We start from the raw sequence: 18,416 nt of genomic DNA, 5'->3' as shown, positions 1-18,416 counted from the left end.
TAAAAAAATATAAATAACATTAGTAATGGAGTAATAAGTTCATATCAGCAATACTAGAGCTAATATTATTGATATTTTTATAATTTAAGAAAATGAGTATTAACCAATTTATTAGCTCTAAGAGGAGGAAGTAGAAGTAGAAGAAGAAATATTTTAACAATCTTTTTGAGTTTTAGCTGCTCCAATTTTTGATGTTGTATTGTTTGGACAGTTTATACATTAAGTTTTAGAAACACTCGTGGCTAAACTTGCATCTCCATAAAAATTAGCAGCACATTAGCATTAATTTTTATCTGCAGACCAAACCACTGCATTTGAATCATAACATTTACAGCCAGAAAAATCATCTGTGTTAGTAGATCCAGGGCCACAGTTGCTACAAGAAGTATTTCCAGTACCATTTGCATATTATCCTGAGCTACACTAAGTGCAATTTACATTAGCTTAACCATTTGAGAATGTTCCAGCAGGACATGGAGAGCATTTTCCAGATGATAAATCTGTAAATTATCCAGCTGGACAAGCTGTGCAACTATTTGAAGAATTCTTTGAGGTAGCTGGTGTGCCGATATAGCCTGGATTGCAAATACAGCTACCTCCATTTAATTTAGAGTTATGATCAATGCATTAGCAATCAGTAAAATCATTATTATTTGTTTTACTTGAACCACAAGTTTAACATGAAGAATTTCCTGTACCAGAAGCGAATTAACCATCACTGCATTATTAACATTAAGAACTTCCAATACTAGCCGTAAAATATCCAGCTGGACAAGCAGTACATGCTCCAGAAGTAGAAGAATTTGAATACTGACCTTTACTGCAAGGTGAACATCCAGGTTAGCTTGATGAATTTGGTGTACCAAAATAACCATCAGGACAGACACAATTATTGTTTTTAAATATAGCGCTTGAATCTATACATTAGCATCCAGAAAAATCTGCTAAAGGAGTTGTATTATTTGGACAACTAGTGCAAGAAGTATTTCCTGTGCCTTATGCATATTTACCAGTAGTACATTGGGTACATGAAAGACTTGCAGGTGAACTTGAGTAGTGTCCTGCTTGACAATCAACACAATTTCCTGATTAATAGTATTTACCTGCAGGACAAGGAGTGCATCCTTAAGCACTTATTGATGTTGCTGGTGTTCCTATATATCCTGAATTGCAAATACAGCTACCTCCATTTAATTTAGAGTTAGGATCAATGCATTAGCAATCAGTAAAATCACTATTATTTGTTTTACCTGAACCACAAGTTTAACATGAAGAATTTCCTGTACCAGAAGCGAATTAACCATGACTGCATTATTAACATTAAGAACTTCCAATACTAGCTGCAAAATATCCAGCTGGACAAACAGTACATGCTCCAGAAGTAGAAGAATTTGAATACTGACCTTTACTGCAAGGCGAACATCCAGGTTAGCTTGATGAATTTGGTGTTCCAAAATAACCATCAGGACAGACACAAATATTGTTTTTAAATATAGCACTTGAATCTATACACTAGCAGCCAGAAAAATCTACAGAAGAAGTAGTTTTATTTGGACAACTAGCACAAGAAGTATTTCCTGTTCCTTATGCATATTTACCAGTAATACATTGGGTACATGAAAGACTTGCAGGTGAACTTGAGTAGTATCCTGCTTGACAATCAACACAACTTCCTGATTAATAGTATTTACCTGCAGGACAAGGAGTGCATCCTTAAGCACCTATTGATGTTGCTGGTGTTCCTATATAGCCTGGAATGCAAATACAGCTACCTCCATTTAATTTAGAGTTAGGATCAATGCATTAGCAATCAGTAAAATCACTATTATTTGTTTTACCTGAACCACAAGTTTAACATGAAGAATTTCCTGTACCAGAAGCGAATTAACCATGACTGCATTATTAACATTAAGAACTTCCAATACTAGCTGCAAAATATCCAGCTGGACAAACAGTACATGCTCCAGAAGTAGAAGAATTTGAATACTGACCTTTACTGCAAGGCGAACATCCTGGTTAGCTTGATGAATTTGGTGTTCCAAAATAACCATCAGGACAGACACAAATATTGTTTTTAAATATAGCACTTGAATCTATACACTAGCAGCCAGAAAAATCTACAGAAGATGTAGTTTTATTTGGACAACTAGCACAAGAAGTATTTCCTGTTCCTTATGCATAATTACCAGCAGTACATTGAGTACATGAAAGACTTGCAGGTGAACTTGAGTAGTATCCTGCTTGACAATCAACACAATTTCCTGATTAATAGTATTTACCTGCAGGACAAGGAGTGCATCCTTAAGCACCTATTGATGTTGCTGGTGTTCCTATATAGCCTGGATTGCAAATACAGCTACCTCCATTTAAGTTAGAGTTAGGATCAATGCATTAGCAATCAGTAAAATCACTATTATTTGTTTTACTTGAACCACAAGTTTAACATGAAGAATTTCCTGTACCAGAAGCGAATTAACCATCACTGCATTATTAACATTAAGAACTTCCAATACTAGCTGCAAAATATCCAGCTGGACAAACAGTACATGCTCCAGAAGTAGAAGAATTTGAATACTGACCTTTACTGCAAGGCGAACATCCAGGTTAGCTTGATGAATTTGGTGTTCCAAAATAACCATCAGGACAGACACAAATATTGTTTTTAAATATAGCACTTGAATCAAAACACAAACAGCTAGAAAAATCTAAAGAAGAAGTAGATTTATCTGGACAACTAGCACAAGATGTATTTCCTGTTCCTTATGCATATTTACCAGTAGTACATAGGGTACATGAAAGACTTGCAGGTGAACTTGAGTAGTATCCTGCTTGGCAATCAACGCAATTTCCTGATTAATAGTATTAACCTGCAGGACAAGGAGTGCATCCTTAAGCACCTATTGAGGTTGCTGGGGTACCAAAATAACCTTGATTACATTAGCAGGAATTTGTATTTGATGACCATGTTGCATTCTAGTCAAAGCAATAGCAACCAGTATTAATGCCTTATTTTGAAGTAGATCCAGGAGGACATTTTTAGCATGATGCAGTTTTTCCTATTTAAAATGCTTAAGTCATGTAATAACCATCTGTGCAAATAGAACATTAAGTTTCATCTCCTTACTCAGTTATAGGATTTAAAGTACCAGAATTATTAGGACAAAGTTAACAAATAGCGGAGACTCCTAGTGCGGGAGCGGTTTTCATGTAATAATTAAGTTTGCACTTATAACAACTTGATTCATAAAATGAAAGTCCGGGGTCAGAATAAGAATTATTTGGACATTGGTGGCACTAGGATGCAATTCCTGGATTTCCATTTGTAGGATCTGCATATGGCGTGGATGCGTAGTAACCCGCTTAGCAAATGTCGCATTGAGATTAATCTCCAGCTAATAAAGGTGGTTAATAGTTTCCTGAACCATTAGGACATGGCAAACAAGTTGGAGCAGAATTATTTGTTGACTGAACTGTCATATAGGAGTTTTCCATACAAGTACAAGTTGAAATTGAAAAAGAACCTGTAATGTAATTAAATGTATTTGGAGGACATTATACACACATAGGTGGTTAATTAAAGTTTTGATTAGAATTATAATAGCCAGGCATACATGAAGTGCAATCATTAATATTATATTAAAAATTAGAAGGTTCATCGTAGCTATTTGTCGTATTAATAGGACAAGGTGAACAAATTGCTGGTTGGGAATCTGTTGCTTGCTAAGAAATATAAAACCCATTTTAGCATGAATCACATTAAGAGATTGAAGTAGGATTTGGACCCATTTTACTTGTTGTATTATTTGGGCACGGAACGCAAACTGCAGCTTAGCCAGGATTACCATTTTAAGGTGGAACTGCTGGGGTCTAAAGATAATAACCAGGTTAGCAAATATTACAATCACTAATATCTTGAGGTCCCTAAGGATAATTAGTTTGAGTCTAGGAGTTATTAGGGCATAATAAGCACACTGAACCTTAAGAATCTGTTGCTGCCTAATCCAAATAGTATGAATTAGAGTTACAATATTTGCAATCTGATATTGAAATAGATCCTCCTAAACTTAATCCATTATTTGGGCATACTAAACAATTAGCAGAGTTAGCATAAAATCCACCAAAGCAATTGCATTAACCATTATTATTTTAAATTGAATAGTGACAGTACTAAAAGGAGACCTAGAATAGCACAAAAAGAACGAGGCAAATGTTTATTTTTCTCATTTTTTTTCAACTTTTGTATGTTTTTTTGTTTTATTTATTTAATTTGTTTATATCTAATTTAGATTATCCAATACATTTATACCTCAAATTATTATTTTCTATCTAGAATCTCAAATATATCTTCTAAAACTTCAAATAATGGCGTTTTATGTATAAGTGAATAAATTCATTAATTTAATAGCTATAAACTTTATCATCAAAATAATACAATTAAATTTAAATTTTTTTTTCTGTATTATTTAATAAAAATCCTCCACAATGTACAAAAGGTTACTATCTTAATTAAATTTTTGAGATATCATTATAAAAATTGCAGCCAAACACTTACTTAATTGTAAAAATATGGTGGGGGGCACTTATAGTGGACTTAAAATCCACTATTTATTCCTAAATATGTTTTTTGTAATGAATAATCGAGTATTTTTCTTACTCCAATATAAGTGCCCCCCCCCCCCCCCTACTTCCCTACCAAAAATATTATTTCAGCTTTATTTTAAAGAAAGAAAGAAAGAAAAAAATCTACTTTTCAACTTATTAGTTATTACATCAAAACATAGATATTTTGTAACTAATTTTCCTTTTTACTAAATTTAGTTTCAATGTTTTTAATTCAAGAATTTTAAAATTCACTTTACTTACAATCAACCTACTTTTTAATCAAAATTTTTATCATAATCTAACCATTTTTAAAGATGTTAATGAGCATTAGTTTTTCTTGCCTGATTCAATTATAAAATATGTAAAAGAAATAATTGATCATCTTAAAAGCTGATGTTACTTCATTTTATAAATTTTAAAAGATCAAAAAATTATTATTCACTTATAGTATGCAAATAAAAAAATTCTAGAAAAATATGTTTAAAATTTAATAAATTTAGCTTAAAAGTCATGAGAGTAGAATAATAAAGCCCTTTAAAGTTTTTAAAATGATTATTTATTACTTTGGAGTAATATCATAAAGAAATGTGTAAAGAAAATATTTGGCCATCCACTAAATTGACAATTCTTAATTGCATAATTCAATTAACTTATTATTAATCTAACCTATTTAATAATAAAAATAATTATGTAATTAATTATCTTATTTTTTTAAATTTATCATTGAGAAGTTATGATGATTTTAATAAATATTTTAATAGAATACTCAATAAAACAATTTTATCATTAAAATAAAATTGTATTTGTTAGGATTTAATTAAAAAAATGGATAAACACAAATATAATTCAAAAGAGAGTAAGTGAAAAAGCTACTTTAAATTTTAAAATTTTTATTAATAATTACGTTAGAGTATTATTTATAATTGGAGTTTTTTAGACGATAAACTTAAAAAGACTTTTACTTAATTTTTTTCACAAAATCAATCATTATAAAATAATAACTTTTAAGAAGTATTTTCCTGAAATATTTTATCAAAAAAGTTAGGAATAATAAAAAGATTTTACTTGATTCATTTCTCAAAATGTTTTGAATCAAGTGTTTTCCTAAAATTTTTTATCAAAAATACTAAAAGGAAACCTTTTCCTTAAAAATATACCTTAGAACATTTCATTACCAATTAAACAGATTGAATCATCTATTTCTGCCCATAAAATTCCTAACCCAAAATAATTTTACATCTAATTATGAACATTAGTTTTTCTTCTATCAATACAAAAATATTAATGATTTCATTTTAAAAAAGCTTATTTTATTTCATTTTGTAAATTTTAAAAGATCAAAAAAAAAATGTTTTTTATTTATAAAACGCAAATAAAAAAATTCTAGAAAAATATTTTTACAATTAGAGAAATCTAGCTTTATAGTGAATAAAGTAGATTAATGAAGCCCTTTAAAGCTTTTAAAATGATTTTTTTATTAGTTTGCAGTAATATCAAAAAGAAATGTGTTAAGAAAACGTTTGATCATCGATTAAATTGTCAATTTTAGTTGTATTATTTAAATAACTTTTTATTAATCTAACCTATTTAATAATAGAAATAGCTCTGCAATTAATTTTCTTATTTTTAAATTTATCATTGTGAAATTATGAAGATTTTCATAAATATTTTAATGGAAAACTATTTTAATATAACTTTATCATAAAAATAAAATAGGAATTGTATTTGTTAGAATTTTAATACAACGGATGAATTAATGTATTATTAAAAAAATTATGAGTGAAAAAGTTATTTTAATTTTCAAAATTTGTATTACTAATTACGTTAGAGTACTTATTTACAATAGGATATTTTGAAACCAGAAAACAAAGTAAGACTCTATTCAATTTAAGTTAAAATCAATCATTATCAAATAATCATTTTGAATGAAGTATTTTCCTGAAATATTTTATCAAAAAAAGCTAGAATAATAAAAAGATTTTACTTGATTCTTATCTAAAAACTCATTGAATCAAGTGTTTCCTAAAATTTTTTATCAAAAAAGCTAAAAGAAAACCTTTTATTTAAAATTATACCTCAAAACAAATCATAATCATTTAAACATATTGTTATTTATTTATAAAGCACAAATGTTAATATAATAAAAAAATAAGTTTACAATTCAAGAAATCTAAAAGTGATGAAAGTAGATTAATGAAACCCTTTAAAGTTTTTAAAATAATTTGTTATTTTTTTGGAGTAATATCAAAAAGAAATGTGAAAGAAAATGTTTGATCATTCATTAAATTAGCAATTTTAAGTTGTATTATTTAAATAACTTATTATTAATCTAACCAATTCAAAAATGTCTCTGCAATGTATTATCTTATTTTTAAATTTTACCATTAAAATAAAATAGGAATTGTATTTGTTAAGATTTAACTAAAACGGATGAATTCTGTATATAATTCTAAGAAATAAGATTAAAAAAGTTACTTTAATTTTCAAAATTTTAATTAATAATTACGTTAGAGTACTTATTAACAATATGAGATTTTAAGGCCAGGGGATGAAATAAGACTTTATTTAATTTTAGCAGAGAACCAATCATAATAAAATTCAAAAAATTTAGCTTAAAAATCATGAGAGTTGAATAATAAAGCCCTTTAAAGTTTATAAAATGATTATTTATTACTTTGGAGTAATATCAAAAAGAAATGTGTAAAGAAAATGTTTGACCATCTACTAAATTAGCAATTTTTAATTGCATTATTTAAATAACTTATTATTAATCTAACCTATTTAATAATAAAAATAGTTTTATAATGAATTATCTTATTTTTTATATTCATCATTGAGAAGGTATGATGATTTTCATAAATATTTTAATAGAAAACTCTTCAAAAGAATTTTAACATTATAATAAAATAAGAATTGTATTTATTAGGATATAACTTAAATGGATGAACTCATATATAACACAAAAAAGAGAGTAAGTGAAAAAGTTACTTTACATTTTAAAATTTTTATTAATAATTATGTTAGAGTACTTATTTACAATCGGAGATTTTAAGACTTTTACTTAACTTTTATCATAAAATCAATCATAAAAAAATAATCACTTTTAAAGAAGTATTTTCCTGAAATATTTAATCAAAAAAGTTAGGAATAAAAAAAAGAATTTACTTGATTCTTATGTCAAAACATTTTAAATCGAGTATTTTCCTAAAATTTTGATCAGAAATGTTAAAAGAAAGTCTTTTTCTTAAAAAATATATCAGAACAAATCATTATCAATTAAACCGATTGCATCATCCATTTCTGCCCATAAAATTCCTAACCCAAAATAATTTTACATCTAATTATGAACATTAGTTTTTCTTCTATCAATACAAAATATTAAAGCACTCATTTTAAAAAAGCTTATTTTATTTCATTTTGTAAATTGTAAAATATCAAAAAAAACGTTTTTTATTTTTAAAGCTGAAATAAAAATTATTAAGAAAATATTTTTTATATCTAGCTTAAAAGTCATTAAAGTATATTAATTAAGCCCTTTAAAGTTTTTAAAATGATTTTTTTATTATTTTGCTGTAATATCAAAAATAAATGCGTAATGATCAGCAATTAAATTGGCAATTTTAGTTGTATTATTTAAATAACTTTTTATTTATCTAACCTATTTAATAATAAAAATAGCTCTGCAATTGAATTATCTTATTTTTAAATTTATCATTGTGAGTTTATGAAGATTTTCATAAATATTTTAACTGAAAACTCTAAAAATATAATTTTATCATTAAAATAAAAAGAATTTTATTTGTTACGATTTTAATAAAACGGATGTATTCATGTATAATTAAAAAAATAATGAGTGAAAAAGTTACATTAATTTTCAAAATTTTGTTAATAATTACGTTAGAGTACTTATTTACAATAGGAGATTTTGAAATTAGAAGACGAAATAAGACTTTATTTAATTTTAATAGAAATTCAATCATTATCAAATAATCACTTTGAATGAAGTATTTTACTGAAATATTTTATCAAAAAAGCTAGGAAAAATAAAAAAATTTTACTTGATTCTTATCTAAAAACGCTTTGAAGCAAGTGCTTTCCTAAAATTTTTTATCAAAAAGGCTTAAAGAAAAACTTTTACTTTAAAAAGAAACCTCAAAACAAATAATTATCAATTAAACCGATTGTTATTTATTTATAAAGCGCAAATATAAAAATTCTAGAAAAATATGTTTACAATTCAAGAAATCTAAATGTGATGAAAGTAGTTTAATGAAGCCCTTTAAAGCTTTTAAGATTATTTTTTGTTACTTTGGAGTAATATCAAAAAGAAAAGTGTTAAGAAAACGTTTGATCATCCACAAAATTGACAATTTTTAGTGTTATTTAAATAAATTTCTATTAATCTAACCAATTTAATAATAAAAATGGCTCTGCAATGAATTATCTTATTTTTAAATTTATGAAGATTTTCAAAAATATTTTAATGAAAAACTCTATAAATATAATTTTACCATTAAAATAAAATAGGAATTGTATTTGTTAAGATTTAATTAAAACGAATGAATTCTTTCTGTGTATAATTCAAAAAATTATGAGTGAAAAGTTGCTTTAATTTTCAAAATTTTAATTAATAATTACGTTAGAGTACTTATTTACAATATGAGATTTTAAGAACAGGGGATGAAATAAGACTTCATTTAATTTTTTTTTTAAAGATTCTTTATCACAAAATATTTAAAAGGCCAAAATCTGTAAGGCCAACTTTAATTTTCAACCCTGTGATATTAAATCCACAATAATATTTATTAAAAAAAAAATATCATCAAATTTTGGACTTATTGATTCAAGCAAGAAGCAAATATAAAAAAGCTTTTTTAGGTTCAAGCAAATTAATAATGTATAGAATTCAGTTAAAAGAGCATTTCATAAGAGAAAACTTATTTAAAATGAAATGAATTTAATGAATATAAAACACTTAAAATACATTTTTATAAATTCATATTTAACTTTTTGAAAAATTATAATTAAAAGATTACTTTAATAGAAATATAATAGGTTTTTATTCACGAATTTCATTAATTAAGAAAATTTAATAGAATCAAGAAATAAGAACGCTTATGGTTTTATTAGGAATTTAATATTAAGATTAAGAATAAATTTATTGGTAAAAGACTATTTATTTTCACAATTATTATTATTATTTTTGTTTTTTTTCTATGGACTAAAATATTTTGCAAGACTATCTTAAGAAACTTAAAAATAACATATCTCTTTTTAAATAAAAGTAATTAGTTAAATTTAAAGATTAAAGAAATAATTAGAATTTAGAAAAAAGAAAGATTCCATAAGAAAATAGATATCAGATTTTATTTTAATTAATCAAATTTACAGGAAAATGGTTGAAGGATGAAGAAACTTTGGAACATAACAAGGATATCCACAATATAATTAATAAGCGTAAGCAAACGTTAATTAACAAATGGTTTTCATAACAAATATTTATTTAGAATTTCTAGCAATTATAATATTTAAAAATAAAAATTAGCTAATGAAGCAGATAATAGCAGCACCAACAATGTTTAAACCAATTCTCAAACTAACACAACCTCTTCATCGACTTTAAATCAAGTTCCTAATAACTTGAATGCCGGTTAAGGTTAAATTCTTTTGCCTCCTTGTGAGGTTTAGAATACTTGGTGGTCGGGTGCTGGACAAAGAAAATTTAAGAATAAATAAACAAATAAATGAATGAACAATAAAATAAATGAAGCTTTAAATGGAATAAAAAAAGAATATAATATAAAATGTAGGGTTCATCCCAATATTTCTATTTATATTATATAATTAAAAAGTCTTTTTACATAACAAATATCGAAACAAATATTTAAAATTAACAAAATATGAATGAATATGTTTAAATCTATATTTTTTAATTTAAATAATAGTGCTAATTTTTTTCAGAAATAAAATTAAATATGCTTTGTTACTAGCCTTTTCATTTTTAAAATACCTCTTACAAATTATTGTTGCCCTAAATCATCATTTGAATTATCACTAGAATATTTTATTTCTTAGAATTAATATAAATCTTAAATAAATTCAAATATTTATTTATTATAAGGGTAAATCTTAAACTATTTATTGAATAAGCTTTGCTTAAATCTAGAAATAAATAAAAATTAATATTCAAGCTATAATAAAGAAGATAACAATTACTTTTAATAATTTAAATGACTAAAATAAATTTAAATTAAATCTCATTACATAAACTTAATAGAAAAAGTAGAAATGCTTTTTGAATTCTTTAGAATTTATCCTAAAACAGCTGATCCTTTCGAACCAATTGAATTGCCACTGTTGAAAATTAATTTTAAATAAATTAATAAAAAATATATATATATTTTTGCTTTGATTAATTAATTGAGAATAACTTTTATTTTTTACCATTATTTAAACAAATTTAAAAGTTAAATAATAAATTTAATTTGATGAAATAAAAATAAAAATGAATTAATTCATTACGTAATATCTAGCTTAAGACTTTAAAGATTATAACATCCAATTAAGGCATTTCCTAATTCTTAAGCTCCCTATGGGCCTATATTATTAAATCTAAAATTTATTTTAATAAACTTTAATTATTTTATTAGCTAATAAGTTTGCAAATGTTTCATATTTAAATTCAAAACGATATAAAATTTTATAAATTAAATTTATTAATTAATTTATGAAAGTATTTTTTTTAAGTTAAATTTATTTATTTTGATTTCATAAATTAAGATAAGTTTAAAAATTTAATATAAATAATAGTTTTTTACTCTAAAAAAAGCTACAGAGCGTTCAATTAAGTACATTTTGATAAATGAAGACAGAAACCAGAAATAGCCTTAAAATCTATAAAATTATGACTTTAAAATATTTTAATTTATTATTAATTATAATTGCAATAAAATTGAATATTTTATAAAAACTAAAATGAAATTCAATTTTTAAAATAAATTAATATTAATATTAAAAAAATTCTTACGAAAGAATTAATTTCAAAGTTTTAATATTTTTGCAATCAATTAAAGAAGATGCAAGACTAGTTGCACCTAATACTGCTACTTTATTAACGCTTTTATAAAAATTATTATAATAATATATTTATATTTATTTATAATAGGGGAGGATAATTTGAGCTGAAAAAATATTTTTAAAGAAAAAATATAAAATATTTTTTATATAATTAAAAAAAAAAATGAAAAAAATTGAGAAATATGTCCCCTTGAAATAAAGATAAAAATATTAATTCATTTATACCTCAGTTTCAGAGTAAGTTTTGAGAGATTTAAAAACTTAGGTAGTAGATAAGCTAAGTTTGATACACCTTATGAACCTACTTTATTCTAACTAAAAATATACAAATTAATTTATATCAGCTTTTTCAAATGTAAATTTGTCATTCAAATTGAATTTATTTATTTATTTAAATTTATCTAAATTTTATGTTTCAATATGAGAGTATTTAAATAGTTAAAAAAATTATTATTTTGGCTGAAATATGATGATTTAAAATTATTATATAATAGAAATCACTATTTTAAATTTATGCTTCAGATAAAAAATGAGAAATTTATTGATTTATTTTCAATAATTAACTTTGAGTTAATATTACTCATTAATTCATTAACATAGCGATTTTGCTAATTAGAAGTTCGAAATAAATTAGTTGATTTTGTATAAGAAGTAATGGATAAATTATTTTATGTTATTCTTTTTAAATTTTATTTTTCTTAATTAACCATATTTTTCATTCAAATTTACTTGAAATTGAGAGATAGGTATTAGATATTAGGCAAATTAGTTAATCCAGCTACTAGATTGTATGCATTTATTGAATCAATTTTGTTGTCACTTTTTATATTAATAAAATTAGAAATTAATAATTTTATTTTTTATTAAAATTTATATAAATATTAAATTGTTGTCAACAATTTTTCTTAAAAATGTAAAATTAAGTATTTATTTATTTAACAAATTTTAATTTTAAAAAACCTTAAGTTAATTTTTAAAGTTTAGAGGTTAGTATATTTTTCTAAAGCTAGACTCAAATCAGATAAATCTTTTTGATTTATTTTTTAGTTCCTTTTTTTGTAAAGAAAATTTAATATTCAATCAAAGATAATAAAATTAAAAAATTATAAAGTTTAATAATATTACATTAGCTTAATATTCAGTTAAGAAGTGGAAGTTAAGCTAGAGTTTATAAACTTTTTTTATGCAATAAAAATATTATTAACTTGCTAATTAATAAATTTATTTTTGCTTACTTCTTAGAGATCTGAAAAAATAATTTTTTATTCAATCATTTTTCTTACAAGTTAATAATAATAATAAAATTTAAATTTATTTAATTGTTAATAATAATAATATTTGATTAGTATTTACCATAAAACTAATTTTATTTTTAGTAAACCATCTTTTAATGAAATTATAAAATATTTTTGAATAAATGTAAAATTTCTATTAAAAAATGAATGGGTACCTGCTGTGACCCTCCCCCCCCCCCAATTATTTTGAAGGAATAAATTAAAGAATTTAGAACAAATAATTATTATCTAAAAAAATATTAAAATTGTTTTTCTCTCTTTTTAATTTAGATATTATTATTTATTTGAAAGCTTTCTAACTTAAAAAATCAAAATCATATTAAAATTGAGGTTTATTTTTTCTAAAAATATTGTTAATTTATGAGTTAATTAGTCCTAATTTAAATATAAAAACAATTTTAATGAAATAAATTTAATAAAAATAAAAAAAAACTAAAAAATTATATTTCACAAATATTTATTTAAGAATACAATTTCAATTAAAATAAATATTAGTAACATTTATAATGAAATAATAAATTTTATTCATATTAGCAATACTAGAGCTAATATCGATATTTATATAATTTAAGAGTAAGTTTTTTAACTATTTTATTAGTTATTTTATGAGCTCTAAGAAGAAGAAGAGGAAGGATTTTAACAATCTTTTTGAGTTTTAGCTGCTCCTGCTTTTGCTGTTGTATTGTTTGGACAGTTAGTACATTAAGTTTTTGAAGTACTAGTAGCTTAACTTGCATCTCCATAAAAGTTAGCAGCACATAAGCATTAATTTTTATCTGCAGACCATGTTACTGCATTTGAATCATAGCATTTACAACCAGTGAAATCATCTGTGTTAGTAGATCCTGATCCACAGTTGCTACAGGCCGTATTTCCAGTACCACTTGCATATTATCCTGAGCTACATTAAGTGCAATTTACATTAGCTTATCCATTTGAAAATGTTCCAGCAATACAAGGAGAGCATTTTCCAGATGTTAAATCTGTAAATTATCCAGCTGGGCAAGCTGTACAGCTATTCAAAGAATTTTTTGAGGCAGCTGGTGTTCCGATATAGCCTGGATTACAAACACAGCTACCTCCATTCAATTTAGAGTTAGGATCAATGCATTAACAATCAGAAAAATCTTTAGTATTTGTTTTGCCTGTGTCGCAAGTTGAACATGAAGTATTTCCAGTACCAGAAGCGAATTAACCATCACTGCATTATTAACATTAAGAACTTCCAGTACTAGCTGCAAAATATCCAGCAGCACAAGGAGTACATGCTCCAGAAGTAGAAGAATTTGAATACTGACCTTTTGGGCAAGGTGAGCATCCAGTTTAGCTTGATGAGCTTGATGGGGTTCCTGAATAGCCTTAAGGACAGACACAGCTATTGTTTGTAAACACAGCACTTGAATCTGGACACTTACAGCCTGAAAAATCTGCTGTAGAAGTTGTATTACTTGGACAACTAGTACAAGATTTATTTCCTGTTCCTTAAGCATAATTACCAGCAGTACATTGGGTACATGAAAGACTTGCAGGTGAGCTTGAGTAGTATCCAACTTAGCAATCAACACAACTTCCAGATTAATAGTATTAACCTGCAGGACAAGGAGTGCATCCTTAAGCATCAGCTGAGGTTGCTGGGGTTCCAATATAACCTTGATTACATGAGCAGGAATTAGCATTTGATGACCATGTTGCATTCTAGTCATAGCAATAGCAAGCAGTATTAATGCCTTATATTGTAGTAGATCCAGGAGGACATTTTTAGCATTATGCAGTTTATCCTATTTAAAATGCTTATGTCAAGTAATAACCAGGTATGCAAACGGAACATTAAGTGGCATCTCCTTACTAAGTTACAGGATTTAAAGTACCAGTATTAGTAGGGCAAGGTTAGCAAATAGCGGAGGTAGTAGATGTAGCAGCCGTTTGCATGTAAAAATTCAGCTAGCATTAATTACAGCTTGAAACAGAAGTTGAAATTCCAGGGTCAGAAGAAGAATTATTTGGACATTATTGGCATTAGGCTGCAGTTCCAGGATTTCCATTCACAGGATCTTAGTGAGGGGCGATCATGTAGTAACCAGCTTAGCAAATGTCGCATTGAGATTAATCTCCTGGTATAAAAAGTGTTACATATGTTCCAGAACCATTAGGACATGGAAAACAAGTAGGAGGAGAAGAGCTTGTTGCTGCAGCTGTAATATAATAGTTTGTAGTACATATGCACTAATTAGGTGAATTAACACTCATACCTGTGCTATATGTGTTTGGAGGGCATTTTACACAAGCAGGTGGTTTTCCATATGACTAATTAGTATCATAATAGTATGGCATACAAGCAGCACAATCTTTAACATTGTTTTAAACTTGAGAAGGCACATCGTAATAATTTGAAGAATTGTTTGGACAAAGTGAACAAACTGCAGGTTGGGAATTTGTAGCCTTCTAAGAAATATTTAATTGCATGAAACACATTAAGAGATTTAAGTCATAAGCATGCCTTTTGTATTATTTGGACACTTAACGCAAACCGCAGCTTAGCCAGGATTACCGTTTTAAGGTGGAACTGCTGGAGTCTAAATATAATAATCAGCTTAACATTAATTGCAATCACTAATATCTTGAGGTGATGAAGGTGTATTAGATTGAACTGCAGAGTTATTAGGGCATAATAAGCATACTGCACCTGTAGATGATGTTGCTGCCTAAGACAAATAGTATGAAGGAGAGGTACAATATTTGCAGTCTGATATAGAGTTGGATACTTAAATAGTAGAACTATTAGTTGGGCATTTTACACAACTAGCAGAGATAGAATAAAATCCGCCAAGGCATATGCAATTTCCACTATTTAATTAGTCAGGTTTAGTCGAATAGTGGCAGTACTAAAAGGAGACTTAGAATAGCACAAAAAGAACAAGGCAAATGTTAACTTTTTTCATTTAATTTAAATTTTTGTATGCTTTGATTGGTTAATTAATTTGTTTATATCTAAATTAGAGTTTTCAATCTATTTATACCACAAGATATTATCTTCTATAATCTGAAATACTATCTTCTATAACTTCAAATATTTACGTTTTATGTATAAGTATATAAATGATATTTGTTTTTTCACCTTCGTTTGAATAATGTAATTAAATTAAATAATTCTCTCTTCTTTTATTATATTTTATTAGTAAATTAATTAATTGATTGATATATTCTAAAGGTTACTATCTTAATTAAATTTTTGAGGCATTATTCATAAGAAAAATTATAATTACAACCAATCACTTATTAAATGGTAAAAATATAAATTCAGCTTTATTTTAATTAAAGGAAGAAAAAAAAAATTGACTTCCTGAGTTACAAATAAATTCATCAATAGTTGTTTAATTAAAAATTTACCTTTTTCTTCCTTTTAATTATTTTCAGCTTCAATATCTTTTTTAATATCAAAATTTTTAAAACACAAGTTTTTGTTACAGAAATATTAATATACACTTACAAGAAAATCTAATTTTTTAATTAAAATTTGTATGATAATCTAATCGTTCTTAAATATATTAAATCAATCTTTTTTTTTCTATAATCAATACAAAACTTATAAAAGCATTTATCATTCATTTTTAAAAAAGCTGATAATGTTATTTCATGCAAATTTTAAAAGATCTAAAAAAATATGATTTATAAGTAAAGTGAAAATATTAAAAATCAATTAAAACATGTTTAAAGTCAAGAAATCTAGCTTAAAAATCAGGAATATAGAATAATGTAGCCCTTTAAATCCTTTTAAAATGATTTTTTAATACTTTAGATGAATATCAAAAAGATTCGAGATAAGGAAATAAGTATAATAAAGAAAATTTTTGATTATACAAAAAATTGGCAATTTTTAGTTGTATTATTTAAATTAATTTTTGTTAATCTCACCTATTCTAATATTAAAAATAGCTCTGCAATGAATTATCTTATTTTTTAAAATGATTATGAGGAATTATGATGATCTTCATACATATTTTAATGGAAAACTTAATAAATAAAATTTTACCATTAATTTAAAATAGAAATTGAGTTTTTTAGGATTTAACTAAAATGGATGAGCTCTTATAAAATTCTATCATAATTGAGTGAAAAAGTTATTTTAAATTTCAAATCTTTTATTTTGTATTATTTAAATGAATTTTGATTAATCTCACCTTTTCTAATAATAAAAATAGCTCTGCAATGAATTATCTTATTTTTTAAAATGATTATTGAAGAGTTATGATGATTTTCATAAGTATTTTAATGGAAATCTATCTATATAAATACAATTTTACCATTAATTTAAAATAGAAATTAAGTTTTTAGGATTTAACTAAAATGCATGAACTCTTATATAATTCTATATTAATTGAGTGAAAAAGTTATTTTAAATTTCAAATCTTTTATTAATAATTACGTTAGAGTACTTACAATCTGATATATAAAGTCAGAGGGATAAAAAAAAATTTTACTTATATTATTATCTCAAAATCAATTATCAAAAGGCTTGAAAGGCTAAAAATTTACAAGTTAAGTCTTGATTTTCCCCCTTGATCCTAAAATTCTTTGATTGTAAATTCTAATAAAAACTAATATAAAAATACATTTTATAAAAAATGTTAATATTCAATAATAATAATGATTTATCATCAAATTCTGGACTTATTGATTCAAGAAGTAAACTTATAAATCAAAGTAAAGAAGCTTTTATATGTTTTAAGTAAATTAGTTATTATAAAAACTCTTTTTATAGAAAATTTGATAGTAGAAAAATAATAATAAAAGAAATGAATTTAATGAATTTTAAAAGATTACTTTATTATGTAAAATAAAATATCATTTACAAACAGATAAAGTTAGTAAACTTTCTTTTGATATTTTTTTTTTTCTAATGAATTAATTTTTTTTAGCTATTGTGGGTAAAAATAAATGTGAATATAAATTAATTCAAATTAAGAAATAAATAAAGAGTTTTTGATTTGAATAAGTATTATTAATAAATAAACTACTTTTCATTTGCATTTTAATGATAATTTCTTTTTTTAAAACTACATTTTTACAAACAACTAAATTAATATTTTATATACCTTCATCATTAAGAAAATAACAATTTAAAGATTCGTTTAAAAAATATTTATTAAGTTATTATCCATGAATTACATCAATTTAGAAGAAATTAACTAGAAACAATAAAAATGGTTGAAAAGTTTTTGATAAGGAATTTAATCTCAATATTAGAAATGGTATAAAATTAAATTAATTGGTGAAATATTATATTTTTTCACAATTTCAGTTAGTTTTGTTTTTAGTTATTATGAACTAAAATATTAAAAAAGGAATTCAAATTGAGAAATAAATATAAATTTTTTGATGTGAATAAGTATTATTATAAATATATATAAACTACTCATCATTTGCGCTTTAATGATAAATTTC

The 18,416-nt window shown here is 24.6% G+C and overlaps 5 protein-coding genes across 5 annotated transcripts; 2 read left to right on the top strand and 3 right to left on the bottom strand. All coding sequences in view use genetic code 6, as the record gives it.

The window, feature by feature from the left end:
• Window positions 1–39: 39 nt before the first annotated feature.
• Window positions 40–4,224, bottom strand: TTHERM_00835390 (GCC2 and GCC3 family protein; the record flags this gene model as incomplete). Its single annotated transcript, XM_001031302.1, has 1 exon — window positions 40–4,224. One exon carries the CDS (start codon window positions 4,222–4,224, stop codon window positions 40–42), a length of 4,185 nt encoding a protein of 1,394 aa, XP_001031302.1.
• Window positions 4,225–9,818: 5,594 nt separating this feature from the next.
• TTHERM_00835380 (hypothetical protein) lies at window positions 9,819–10,350 on the top strand (the record flags this gene model as incomplete). The annotated part of the gene is made up of 2 exons (XM_001031301.2): window positions 9,819–10,059; window positions 10,148–10,350. 2 exons carry the CDS (start codon window positions 9,819–9,821, stop codon window positions 10,348–10,350), a joined length of 444 nt encoding a protein of 147 aa, XP_001031301.2.
• Window positions 10,351–10,559: 209 nt separating this feature from the next.
• Window positions 10,560–12,047, bottom strand: TTHERM_000835379 (cyclic nucleotide-binding domain protein; the record flags this gene model as incomplete). Its single annotated transcript, XM_012796464.1, has 6 exons — window positions 10,560–10,656; window positions 10,867–10,956; window positions 11,125–11,214; window positions 11,421–11,510; window positions 11,630–11,719; window positions 11,905–12,047. 6 exons carry the CDS (start codon window positions 12,045–12,047, stop codon window positions 10,560–10,562), a joined length of 600 nt encoding a protein of 199 aa, XP_012651918.1.
• A 1,452-nt stretch (window positions 12,048–13,499) lies between these two features.
• Window positions 13,500–14,241, bottom strand: TTHERM_00835370 (GCC2 and GCC3 family protein; the record flags this gene model as incomplete). Its single annotated transcript, XM_001031300.2, has 2 exons — window positions 13,500–14,175; window positions 14,231–14,241. 2 exons carry the CDS (start codon window positions 14,239–14,241, stop codon window positions 13,500–13,502), a joined length of 687 nt encoding a protein of 228 aa, XP_001031300.2.
• Window positions 14,242–15,435: 1,194 nt separating this feature from the next.
• TTHERM_000835369 (hypothetical protein) lies at window positions 15,436–15,939 on the top strand (the record flags this gene model as incomplete). The annotated part of the gene is made up of 1 exon (XM_012796463.1): window positions 15,436–15,939. One exon carries the CDS (start codon window positions 15,436–15,438, stop codon window positions 15,937–15,939), a length of 504 nt encoding a protein of 167 aa, XP_012651917.1.
• Window positions 15,940–18,416: the final 2,477 nt, after the last annotated feature.

Source organism: Tetrahymena thermophila (assembly GCF_000189635.1).
Source record: "Tetrahymena thermophila SB210 genomic scaffold scf_8254728, whole genome shotgun sequence".
Taxonomy (NCBI): Eukaryota; Ciliophora; class Oligohymenophorea; order Hymenostomatida; family Tetrahymenidae; genus Tetrahymena; species Tetrahymena thermophila.
Note: the sequence above shows the minus strand (reverse complement) of the source record. Positions and strands in the feature narration are given on the sequence as shown.